Consider the following 12500-nt stretch of genomic DNA (forward strand, 5'->3'; position numbering starts at 1 on the left):
GTTTCTTACTGTGTTTCTTGCTGTGTTTCTAGGTGTGTTTCCTGGTGTGTTACTGTGTTTCTTGCTGTGTTTCTTGTTGTGTTTTTTTCTGTGTTTCTTGCTGTGTCGCTGTGTTTCTTGCTGTGTTTCTAGATGTGTTTCCTGGTGTGTTACTGTGTTTCTTGCTGTGTTTCTTGCTGTGTTTCTTTCTGTGTTTCTTGCTGTGTTTCTAGGTGTGTTTCTTGGTGTGTTACTCTGTTTCTTGCTGTGTTTCTTGCTGTGTTTCTTGCTGTGTCGCTGTGTTTCTTGCTGTGTTTCTTTCTGTGTTTCTTGCTGTGTTTCTTTCTGTGTTTCTTGCTGTGTTTCTTGCTGTGTTTCTAGGTGTGTTACTCTGTTTCTTGCTGTGTTTCTTGCTGTGTTTCTAGGTGTGTTTCTTGGTGTGTTACTGTGTTTCTTGCTGTGTCTCTTTCTGTGTTTCTTGCTGTGTTTCTTGGTGTGTTTCTAGGTGTGTTTCTTGGTGTGTTACTGTGTTTCTTGCTGTGTTTCTAGGTGTGTTTCTAGGTGTGTTTCTAGGTGTGTTTCTTGGTGTGTTACTGTGTTTCTTGCTGTGTTTCTTGCTGTGTTTCTTTCTGTGTTTCTTGCTGTGTTTCTTGCTGTGTTTCTTGCTGTGTTTCTTGCTGTGTTTCTTTCTGTGTTTCTTGCTGTGTTTCTTGCTGTGTTTCCTGGTGTGTTACTCTGTTTCTTGCTGTGTTTCTTGCTGTGTTTCTAGGTGTGTTACTCTGTTTCTTGCTGTGTTTCTTGCTGTGTTTCATTCTGTGTTTCTTTCTGTGTTTCTTGCTGTGTTTCTAGGTGTGTTACTCTGTTTCTTGCTGTGTTTCTTGCTGTGTTTCTTTCTGTGTTTCTTTCTGTGTTTCTTGCTGTGTTTCTAGGTGTGTTACTCTGTTTCTTGCTGTGTTTCTTGCTGTGTTTCTTGGTGTGTTACTGTGTTTCTTGCTGTGTCTCTTTCTGTGTTTCTTGCTGTGTTTCTTGGTGTGTTTCTAGGTGTGTTTCTTGGTGTGTTACTGTGTTTCTTGCTGTGTTTCTAGGTGTGTTTCTAGGTGTGTTTCTAGGTGTGTTTCTTGGTGTGTTACTGTGTTTCTTGCTGTGTTTCTTGCTGTGTTTCTTTCTGTGTTTCTTGCTGTGTTTCTTGCTGTGTTTCTTGCTGTGTTTCTTGCTGTGTTTCTTTCTGTGTTTCTTGCTGTGTTTCTTGCTGTGTTTCCTGGTGTGTTACTCTGTTTCTTGCTGTGTTTCTTGCTGTGTTTCTTTCTGTGTTTCTTTCTGTGTTTCTTGCTGTGTTTCTAGGTGTGTTACTCTGTTTCTTACTGTATTTCTTGCTGTGTTTCCTGGTGTGTTACTCTGTTTCTTACTGTGTTTCTTGCTGTGTTTCTTGCTGTGTTTCTTTCTGTGTTTCTTGCTGTGTTCTTGCTGTGTTTCTAGGTGTGTTTCTTGGTGTGTTACTGTGTTTCTTGCTGTGTTTCTTTCTGTGTTTCTTGCTGTGTTTCTTGCTGTGTTTCTTTCTGTGTTTCTTGCTGTGTTTCTTGCTGTGTTTCCTGGTGTGTTACTCTGTTTCTTACTGTGTTTCTTGCTGTGTTTCTTGCTGTGTTTCTTTCTGTGTTTCTTGCTGTGTTTCTTGCTGTGTTTCTTTCTGTGTTTCTTTCTGTGTCTCTTGCTGTGTTTCTAGGTGTGTTTCTTGGTGTGTTACTGTGTTTCTTGCTGTGTTTCTAGGTGTGTTTCTAGGTGTGTTTCTAGGTGTGTTTCTTTCTGTGTTTCTTGCTGTGTTTCTAGGTGTGTTTCTTGGTGTGTTACTGTGTTTCTTGCTGTGTCTCTTTCTGTGTTTCTTGCTGTGTTTCTTGGTGTGTTTCTAGGTGTGTTTCTTGGTGTGTTACTGTGTTTCTTGCTGTGTTTCTAGGTGTGTTTCTAGGTGTGTTTCTAGGTGTGTTTCTTGGTGTGTTACTGTGTTTCTTGCTGTGTTTCTTGCTGTGTTTCTTTCTGTGTTTCTTTCTGTGTTTCTTTCTGTGTCTCTTGCTGTGTTTCTAGGTGTGTTACTCTGTTTCTTGCTGTGTTTCTTGCTGTGTTTCTTACTGTGTTTCTTGCTGTGTTTCTTGCTGTGTTTCTTTCTGTGTTTCTTGCTGTGTTTCTAGGTGTGTTTCTTGGTGTGTTACTGTGTTTCTTGCTGTGTCTCTTTCTGTGTTTCTTGCTGTGTTTCTTGGTGTGTTTCTAGGTGTGTTTCTTGGTGTGTTACTGTGTTTCTTGCTGTGTTTCTAGGTGTGTTTCTAGGTGTGTTTCTTGGTGTGTTACTGTGTTTCTTGCTGTGTTTCTTTCTGTGTTTCTTGCTGTGTTTCTTGCTGTGTTTCTTGCTGTGTTTCTTTCTGTGTTTCTTGCTGTGTTTCTTGCTGTGTTTCCTGGTGTGTTACTCTGTTTCTTGCTGTGTTTCTTGCTGTGTTTCTAGGTGTGTTACTCTGTTTCTTGCTGTGTTTCTTGCTGTGTTTCTTTCTGTGTTTCTTTCTGTGTTTCTTGCTGTGTTTCTAGGTGTGTTACTCTGTTTCTTGCTGTGTTTCTTGCTGTGTTTCTTTCTGTGTTTCTTTCTGTGTTTCTTGCTGTGTTTCTAGGTGTGTTACTCTGTTTCTTGCTGTGTTTCTTGCTGTGTTTCTTGGTGTGTTACTGTGTTTCTTGCTGTGTCTCTTTCTGTGTTTCTTGCTGTGTTTCTTGGTTTGTTTCTAGGTGTGTTTCTTGGTGTGTTACTGTGTTTCTTGCTGTGTTTCTAGGTGTGTTTCTAGGTGTGTTTCTAGGTGTGTTTCTTGGTGTGTTACTGTGTTTCTTGCTGTGTTTCTTGCTGTGTTTCTTTCTGTGTTTCTTGCTGTGTTTCTTGCTGTGTTTCTTGCTGTGTTTCTTGCTGTGTTTCTTTCTGTGTTTCTTGCTGTGTTTCTTGCTGTGTTTCCTGGTGTGTTACTCTGTTTCTTGCTGTGTTTCTTGCTGTGTTTCTTTCTGTGTTTCTTTCTGTGTTTCTTGCTGTGTTTCTAGGTGTGTTACTCTGTTTCTTACTGTATTTCTTGCTGTGTTTCCTGGTGTGTTACTCTGTTTCTTACTGTGTTTCTTGCTGTGTTTCTTGCTGTGTTTCTTTCTGTGTTTCTTGCTGTGTTCTTGCTGTGTTTCTAGGTGTGTTTCTTGGTGTGTTACTGTGTTTCTTGCTGTGTTTCTTTCTGTGTTTCTTTCTGTGTTTCTTGCTGTGTTTCTTTCTGTGTTTCTTGCTGTGTTTCTTGCTGTGTTTCCTGGTATGTTACTCTGTTTCTTACTGTGTTTCTTGCTGTGTTTCTTGCTGTGTTTCTTTCTGTGTTTCTTGCTGTGTTTCTTGCTGTGTTTCTTTCTGTGTTTCTTTCTGTGTCTCTTGCTGTGTTTCTAGGTGTGTTTCTTGGTGTGTTACTGTGTTTCTTGCTGTGTTTCTTTCTGTGTTTCTTTCTGTGTTTCTTTCTGTGTCTCTTGCTGTGTTTCTTTCTGTGTCTCTTTCTGTGTTTCTTTCTGTGTTTCTTGCTGTGTTTCTAGGTGTGTTTCTTGGTGTGTTACTGTGTTTCTTGCTGTGTTTCTTGGTGTATTTCTTTCTGTGTTTCTTGCTGTGTCGCTGTGCTTCTCGATGTGTTTCTAGGTGTGTTTCTTGGTGTGTTACTGTGTTTCTTTCTGTGTTTCTTGCTGTGTTTCTTGGTGTGTTACTCTGTTTCTTGCTGTGTTTCTTGCTGTGTTTCTTGCTGTGTTTCTTGGTGTATTTCTTTCTGTGTTTCTAGGTGTGTTTCTTGCTGTTTTTCTAGGTGTGTTACTCTGTTTCTTGCTGTGTTTCTAGATGTGTTACTGTGTTTCTAGGTGTGTTACTCTGTTTCTTGTTGTGTTATTGTGTTTCTTGATGTGTTTCTTGCTGTGTTTCTTGGTGTATTTCTTTTTTTGTTTCTTGGTGTTTTTATTGCTGTGTTCTCTAGGTGTGTTTCTTGGTGTGTTTCTTGGTGTGTTACTCGGTTTCTTGCTGTGTTTCTTGCTGTGTTTTCTAGGTGTGTGTCTTGGTGTGTTACGCTGTTTCTTTCTATGTTTCCTGCTGTGTTTCTTGCTGTGTTTCTTGGTGTATTTCTGTGTTTCTTGCTGTGTTTCTGTGTTTCTTGCTGTGTTTCTTTCTGTGTTTCTTGCTGTGTCGCTGTGCTTCTTGCTGTGTTTCTAGGTGTGTTTCTTGGTGTGTTACTGTGTTTCTGTCTGTGTTTCTTGCTGTGTTTCTTGGTGTGTTACTGTGTTTCTTGCTGTGTTTCTTGGTGTATTTCTTTCTGTGTTTCTTGCTGTGTCGCTGTGCTTCTCGATGTGTTTCTAGGTGTGTTTCTTGGTGTGTTACTGTGTTTCTTTCTGTGTTTCTTGCTGTGTTTCTTGGTGTGTTACTCTGTTTCTTGCTGTGTTTCTTGCTGTGTTTCTTGGTGTATTTCTTTCTGTGTTTCTAGGTGTGTTTCTTGCTGTTTTTCTAGGTGTGTTACTCTGTTTCTTGCTGTGTTTCTAGATGTGTTACTGTGTTTCTAGGTGTGTTACTCTGTTTCTTGTTGTGTTATTGTGTTTCTTGGTGTATTTCTTTTTTTGTTTCTTGGTGTTTTTATTGCTGTGTTCTCTAGGTGTGTTTCTTGGTGTGTTTCTTGGTGTGTTACTCGGTTTCTTGCTGTGTTTCTTGCTGTGTTTTCTAGGTGTGTTTCTTGGTGTGTTACTCGGTTTCTTGCTGTGTTTCTTGCTGTGTTTTCTAGGTGTGTTTCTTGCTGTGTTACTGTGTTTCTAGGTGTGTTACTGTGTTTCTTGGTGTGTTACTCGGTTTCTTGCTGTGTTGCTGTGTTTCTTGATGTGTTTCTTGCTGTGTTACTGTGTTTCTAGGTTTGTTACTGTGTTTCTTGCTGTGTTGCTGTGTTTCTTGCTGTGTTGCTGCGTTTCTCGCTGTATGTGTGCTGTGTTAATAAAAAGGACATAAATCAGATTTCTGACACATTTGTAAACTGAAATATTTGAGGTGTTCAAATGATATTTGACACCTGAAGATTTTCTGTTTCTTATTTTCAGATCAATTGTCTCACTGCTGCCGAAAACAACATTTAAAAATGTAAAGTGACGGTAAAATAAATGTTCGTCATAGTTGGGTTTGTAAGGCAGGTCATGAGGGTCAAATGTGTCATCTGATGCAGGACACATCAAGATAATCTGATCTGAGTTCAGACACAGACTCGTTTGAATGTAGAACATTACCCACGATGCTCTGCTGCGGTCCCGAACGTGTTGAGGCGTCTCCTGGCATCGAGGCGTCCTGCGGGATGTGAGACAGGAATGAAGATAAGACGACATCAGCCTGTCTGTCTGAATGCTGCTGTCTGCTGCTTCAGTTTATCACAGGAAGACGACTGTTACACCTGCAGGATACAGAGACGTGTTTGGGTTTAAATTCACTAAAATATGTCTGAGAGATGAAAAGTATCATGAGGAAACCTCACGCTCAGTCTAGTGATGAAGAGGATGACAAACACACTGGAAAGTCATTTTTCATATTTAATTGTCTGTATATTAAAAACACATCAATCACAAAGTGTCAAAGTACTTTATATAAAACATGCAAAGCATAAAGACAAAATGTAAATGAAACACAAGACGTCACTAAAAGACACATTTAAAGGATTGAAAAGAGTTCAGTAAAGAAAGCTTTCAGGTCGCTGCTTTTTATGTTTCATGTTACTGAATCAAAGTTTCCTGATGAAGGTCTGAGGACCGAAACGTCGTTAATAAAATGAAAGAAGTGATCGACAGTTTCCAGGATATTTTGGTCCTTTCACAGTCACAGTTTATGATTCAATGTGCTGCCCAAAGATTTCATGTTATTGGATCATAAAAGTGGAAGTCAGACAATTGTTTCTAAGAGCATCTGAAGTTCAGATGTTTCTGGGAAAAAAAGGTTCATAAGATGCTTCCTGAACAGAAACATGCAGTCATTTCCTTCTGTTGTCTGTCTGTCTCCCTTTGATGAGATCACAGAGAATCTGGACTGAATGACTAAATGACAGATGAAACCATCTTCGTGTGTTGTGTCTCTGCAGGTGTGTCACTGCAGCGGGAAGTCCTTCTGTCACTGTGACGGGGTCAAAGGTCAAAAGGTGAGCAGATCTGAACCAGAACTCAGTGAACTCAGTGAACTCATTGAACTCAGGTGTTTTTATGTGCTATCTTAAATAAGAACTTTAGGTCAGCAGTTCAAAATTAAATTGGTTTTAGTTTCTTTTGTTTCTTTGATATTAAATCAAAACAGACAACACCGTAAAGAGAATCTTCTTCTTGTTGTCATTGATGTAAATATTGATATGTGTTGTCTGTTGAGGGTGTTTCTCTTCAGAACTTGTTGATCACCTATGTGAGGGATGAAGATGATGGTATTCAGGTGAGAGCGACAGGTGTACTGATGGTGATCAGCTGAGAGGTTCCAGTCAAACATCATCAATCAGTATTTGACAGATCAATCTGAGTGTTTCTACCTGAGTGCTGCTGCTCAGGCAACTGTGATGTCTTTAATGTGAACAGGGGTGAACCTGAACCTGAGACTGGAGTTTGATGTGGATCTAATGTGTATCTCTAGAGTCTGATGTGGATCTCCTGGGGTCTGATGGACTCAGGTGTGGTTTGTGGACCACCCAGGTGTGCACTCTGTGATCTCAGGTGTGTTCAGTGAGGAGGAGAATAAGAGCTGGTTCCTCTCTGCTGAACATGAAACGTCCGTCTGTTCACTGATGAACCTGAATGCACCTGGACCAAAGCCAGGATCTGCCACACTTGACGTCACCTGAGTTCACCTAACATCACCTGAGTTTACCACGTCTGCAGTGCAGCGGTCACATGACAATCACAACAGCTGTGTGATCGACTGCATCGATATTTAAAATGATCAATCGCAGAGAAAGTTAACCTTCTAAACTTTACTGACACACAGACCCTCCCCTGGCAGCTTACATGAGGTCACTTGAGTTTACCTGAGACCACGTCTGCACTGCAGCTGTGTGATCCGCTTCCATTAAAATGATCGATCACAGAGATCAATATTTAAATTGATCGATCGCAGAGAAACTTAAAGGTGACAGAAGGTTTACCTGATTACGTGATGAACTGACCAAGGATCTGCTCTGTCCGCTGCAGGGGGAGTCTGGTTACCCTGGATACGATGGGCTTCCTGGAGTGATTGGTTACCCTGGAAACGAGGGCAACCAGGGGTCAGCTGGAGAGAAGGTAACGACCACCAAACTGATCGCATCAGATATGTTTTAATAAGATAGATAAAAGATGATCTGATGCTGCTGGCAGCTGGTCTGTATTATTATCATCATTATAATTAATATTATTATTAATCATTATTACTGTTATTATTATGTGTTGTGAGTTCCTCCGGGTTCTGTCCTCGGTTCTCTTCAGGTTGTGAGTCTGTTTTTCTGTCCGCAGGGTCGGCAGGGAGCATCAGGACGTCCAGGACTGAAAGGCTCTCGGGTACAACTGATGATGACCTCTGACCTCCATCAGACAAGAAACCATAGAACAAGATGACAATGATTGTTGTCTGTTTCCGTGGTTACTGGGACTAGTGTCTGTTTCCATAGTTACCGGCTGGTGACTGTTTCCATGTTTACCATGATAGGTTTCTGTTTCCATGGTTATAGCGGCTGGTATCTGTTTCCATGTTTATGCAAATAACTTTTCAACAAATATTAGATAATAATAAAAAACAAAATAAATACAAACAACAGGGCTCAGGTGAAACCCACAAGATAACTGACCGTTTCCATGGTAACATTCAGCCAAACAGGAAACATTTCAAATGATAGAAAACATCCTGACAATAAGAGCAGTTAACATGTTGGCTGAGACACGTAGTGACTGGAACATAAACCTGTAAATTAAGAGAGTCGACAGTTCAAAGTCTGATTAATTTATTTGTTTTTCAGGTTTTAGGTTTTGTTAACCTTTCCTGCTTCAGCGTCCAGACCGTGGTCGGGAAGCACAGAGGAGACTTAGTTTACTACTCTAGGGCCGCAGTCACCGCTAACTTAACTTGTCAACTCCCTCCACTTTTATCAACAAGTGGCAAGCAAGAAACGGGAGCTCAGCTTCAATCTTTAGGAGTTGCAGCATTTATTCTCCGACAGAACAGCTCAAACTGTACATACACTGTACTTCTACTGTCACAGCTAAACTGCTAACTCAACTCTCTCTGCTCCGGTCGCAGCTATCACAGTCACACCCGCTCGCTCTCTCGCTCGACCACACACACGCATCATGCACACTTCCTACTCACTGGGCTGTTTCTTAAAGAGACTACACCACCTGTATAACAGTTTGAAATATGATTCCCTCACTGAGCCACCAGAGGGCACCGCATGAAGCAGCATGTTTTCACTTTTTTTGTCAGCTCCAAACTGTTTTTATGGCTGCAGATTTCCATCAGGTGGAAATATTTTACATTGTCTTGTGCATCATTTTCCACAATTTTTGTCCTGACAGATTTGGTGTTTTGGGAAACTTGACTGTAGAGATAAAGCAAGTGGTGATGTAATGGTAAACATCAGTCAGTAACTGTCTCTCTGTTCCTCAGGGTCTTCCAGGAAAACCAGGTTTTCCAGGACCACCGGGGCTGCCTGTAAGAACCCTCATACAACATTCACAGAATGAGAAAATACACAAATAAATGAGAATTTCAAGCATGTTGATATTATAGACTAAGAAGATAAAACAATGTGAGAATAAAATCATCTCTTTATCATCCAGAGTTATTTCTTTTTATGAGTGAAAAATGTTTCAATCTGTTTCCACTTGTTTCAGTACTTTTCTAGGATGAGGCGGATCACTGCAGAGGAAAATAAAATGAAATTTGATCTTTAAACATTTAACTTCATTTGAAGTTAGTTGAAACATTGTGGCAGCAGATTTCAGTGACACACAATAATGACTGGATAAGAACATTTAATTCATATTTTCTTATTGTTGGTGTTTTTTTTCAGGGACTTCCCGGCCATGAAGGACCCATTGGCCGACCAGGACTCCCAGGATGCAACGGGACAAAGGTAGAGTGACTGTCTCATCATATTTTACCTGAAGTGCGTCAGACACCTGAGTCTATTCTGCATCTGAAAACAGTAAAAAAATGGGTTTACTTTCAATTAATTAGCTCCAGTTGATTGTTTATATAATTTTAGAATAATCAACAGAAAATCAACTCAACACATCTAATTAAACTCTAATAATTTTCTCTTTTTCTTCTTGATTTTCAAAGTTCAGATTTTGTGTCGAGCGTTTTGTTTGGCATGAAGTCGGGGTGTTTGAGCAAATGCAATTATCTCATTTAGTCTTCGTTCAGCTGAAGACATCCAACAGACTAAAGCTACCCAGACTAAAGTATGAGGGCAGGTTATCATGAAAATGTTGCATTTCATCTGCATACAAATGAAAATAAATAATATGTCTGAGTAGAAACATGTAAATAGAGAAAAGAATAAAACCCAGCAACGAGCCTTGAGGTACACCACAGGAAAAGAAATGAAGCAACCAGAGAAATCCTGTCAGAGAGACTAAGTCCAATTTATTTGACTGATTATTGACATGATGACATCATAGTTAACCAATCAGGTATTATCAGGGAATTTCAAACATTTCCAAACTTTAGGTTGTTTTTACCTTCAGTGCAGCAGCTGATGCAGTTTTCAGACGGACTCCAGTGAGTTGAATAACCTCTTTTAATATAGGATTTACCTCTTAAACACACTGACTGACTGATTGATTGATTGATTGATTGATTGATGTCTTCCAGGGGGATGATGGTTACCCAGGGTACCCCGGGGTTCCAGGACTAGTTGGCCTGCGAGTAAGTTACGCCTACTTCCTGTACAATGCAGTGATTGGACGCTGTTCCGTCCTGAACATGTCCTGTTCACCTGTCAATCATTTAGTGAAAGAGGATGATGCTAATCTAGGCTAATTAGCTATGTGAAGCTAAAGCTAACTCTGTTCATGTGTTTCAGGGTCAGCCAGGACTTCGAGGTGCAAAGGTGAGAGTTCATGCCTGAACACAGAGACAGAGACAATATCCAGCTCCTCACGTTTATTTAAACATTGTTTCCGGTTTCAGGGAGATTCTCCTGTCTTCCCCGTCGGTGAGGACATTAAAGGAACAACTGGACCACAAGGACCAGATGGAGAAACGGTCAGTTGCAGTCAGATGACAGGAAGTAGAGTTGAAGTTGAGCCTCATAACTTCAATACAGTGCTGATGACTGACAGTTTGTGATCAACATGAAACTCTCTGTGTTACAAAATATCTGCGTCCTTGATAAAAAGTCAAAGCTACAAGCCTGTGGACATTAAGACTGAAGGAGAGAAGTCAACTACGACTCCCAGCATGCATTTCACTAACAAACAATCACAGAGATTCATGTTGTGTTGTGAGCAGATACTGTTTACTTCTCTTGTACAGAAAAAGCAGCAAAAAGGAAACTTAAAGTCAGGCCATCACTCTGATTCTGGAAATTGTGTTGCAGGGACTGAATGGAGTTCCAGGTGAACCAGGTCGGCCAGGACCACCAGGACCTGCTGGATTTCCTGTAAGTGTCAAACCTGAAACTGTCCAACTTTATTTAAACATGTACACTGAGAAGCAGAACAATGCACTCACGTCTGCTGCTGTTCCTTACAGGGAAGGCTGGGGTTGCCGGGGTTACCGGGAGAGAAGGTCAGTGTGCTCAGAGCAGTTTGTCTTTGTTTTCACACAATTTCATATCTTGTTTATACAAGTTAATCTTTTTTGCACAATTTAGTATCTTGTTCACACAAATTAATATCTTGTTCACACAAGTCAATATTGTCCCCATACACATTAGTAATAAACACAATAATAATAATAATAATAATCACAAGATGGCACCAAAGATGGCTGCCGTATCTCAAGCTGCTCAACTTTGTTGGTTTTTTTCTCGTCTTTTTTTATCTTTTTATTTATCTCTGAGTTTTTGGCAACATGCACGCTGCCAAAGCAAGCCCTGTCATACAGGATGATAGAGAAGAACTTCTGCACATCAGATCATTGGTAGACAGCACTTTTCTACCACGATCTACAAACAATGGGGATTATCCATTGCTGGGATTAACTGTTGCCGTACCTGGAAAACGGAGAAGGCAAAGGAAGTAGGGGTTGTGGGCCGGGGTCCTGGTCAGGCTGAGAAAATGTGGAAGCCGGCCTCCTATGTCGAGTATTCTTCTGGCAAATGTACAGTCACCGGATAATTAGCTGGATGAACTCAGGAGTAGAATGGTTTTTCAACGTGACATGAAGAGCTGTTGCGTTTTCACAGAGACTTGGCTCGGCCCCTCGGTCCCGGAATCAGCCATTGTTCCAGAAGGACTCTCTATTCACCGCCAGGACTGGACAAATTCATCATGGTAGAGCAAGGGGGGAGGCATCTGCTTTATGGTAAACAACCAGTGGTGCTCAAATGTGGAGATAATTTCTATTATATGGGCTGCACTCCTAATCGTGGGCACCTTATCATCAGATGCCATCCTTATTATCTCCCGGGGGAGTTTGCATCGGTCGTTCTCACAGCGGTGTAATGTCCACCACATGCCAACACCAACCAAGCTCTGAATGACCTGTATGGGGTTATCGACAGGACTGAGAACTCATAGCCAGAGGCGGCATTTATTGTGGCCAGACACTTTAACAACACCGACCTGAGGAAAGTCCTGCTGAGATATCATCAGTGCATCAGCTGTCCTACACGTGGAGAAAACACACTTGACCGGGTTTATACTCCTTTCCGGGATGGATATAAGTCCCTCCCCCGCCCTCCCTTTGGCAAACCAGATCACATCTCTGTTCTACTTCCGCCTGCATATAGGCAGAAACTCAAACAGGCCCCGCCAGTGTACAGCTGACGCTGTACCGTAGGATTACTGTACGAACATTCCTGATTCAGAAGTCCATGCCAAACTTAAAGATTGGACTGATGCCTCCAACTCCAGGTATGCGCTCCAGGGAGCTGTTAGCAGTGCAAAGAGACAATACCGATACAAAGTGGGGTCTAATACCAGGGCTCCAACACCAGAAACATGTGTGCTGGACTAAGAGCTATCACAGACTAAAAAAGGAAAACCAGCAGTGCTGAGATACTGTCTGCATCTCTACCAGATGAACTGAACATCTAGGCACGCTTTGAGAGCAACTCTCCAGCCGAGGAGGTGCAAAAGGCCCAGGACCGATGCCCACTTGTAATTTCCAGGGCAAAGATTTTCAGATCCTTTAAAAGAATTCATCCACACAAGGCACCTGGACCTAATGGCATCCCAGGCTGAGCCCTCAAAGTAAGTGCAGATCAACTGGCTGATGTCTTCACAGACATCTGCAGTCTCTCACTGCTCCAGTCTGTAGTCCAAACATGTTTTTAGACGTCCATCATTGTCCCTGT

The 12500-nt window shown here is 41.4% G+C and overlaps 1 protein-coding gene across 1 annotated transcript in view; it reads left to right on the forward strand.

Moving 5' to 3' along the window:
• The window catches only part of col4a3 (collagen, type IV, alpha 3), a 66697-nt gene that overhangs the window by 4811 nt on the left and 49386 nt on the right, over nt 1–12500 (forward strand). Inside the window, exons 2-11 of the mRNA XM_044353776.1 lie at nt 6105–6161; nt 7192–7281; nt 7492–7536; nt 8639–8683; nt 9045–9107; nt 9851–9904; nt 10062–10088; nt 10169–10243; nt 10578–10640; nt 10733–10768. Coding sequence (XP_044209711.1) covers nt 6105–6161; nt 7192–7281; nt 7492–7536; nt 8639–8683; nt 9045–9107; nt 9851–9904; nt 10062–10088; nt 10169–10243; nt 10578–10640; nt 10733–10768 — 555 coding nt within the window. The remainder of the gene's footprint in view (nt 1–6104; nt 6162–7191; nt 7282–7491; nt 7537–8638; nt 8684–9044; nt 9108–9850; nt 9905–10061; nt 10089–10168; nt 10244–10577; nt 10641–10732; nt 10769–12500) is intronic.

Source organism: Thunnus albacares, chromosome 6, assembly GCF_914725855.1.
Source record: "Thunnus albacares chromosome 6, fThuAlb1.1, whole genome shotgun sequence".
Lineage (NCBI taxonomy): Eukaryota > Metazoa > Chordata > Actinopteri > Scombriformes > Scombridae > Thunnus > Thunnus albacares.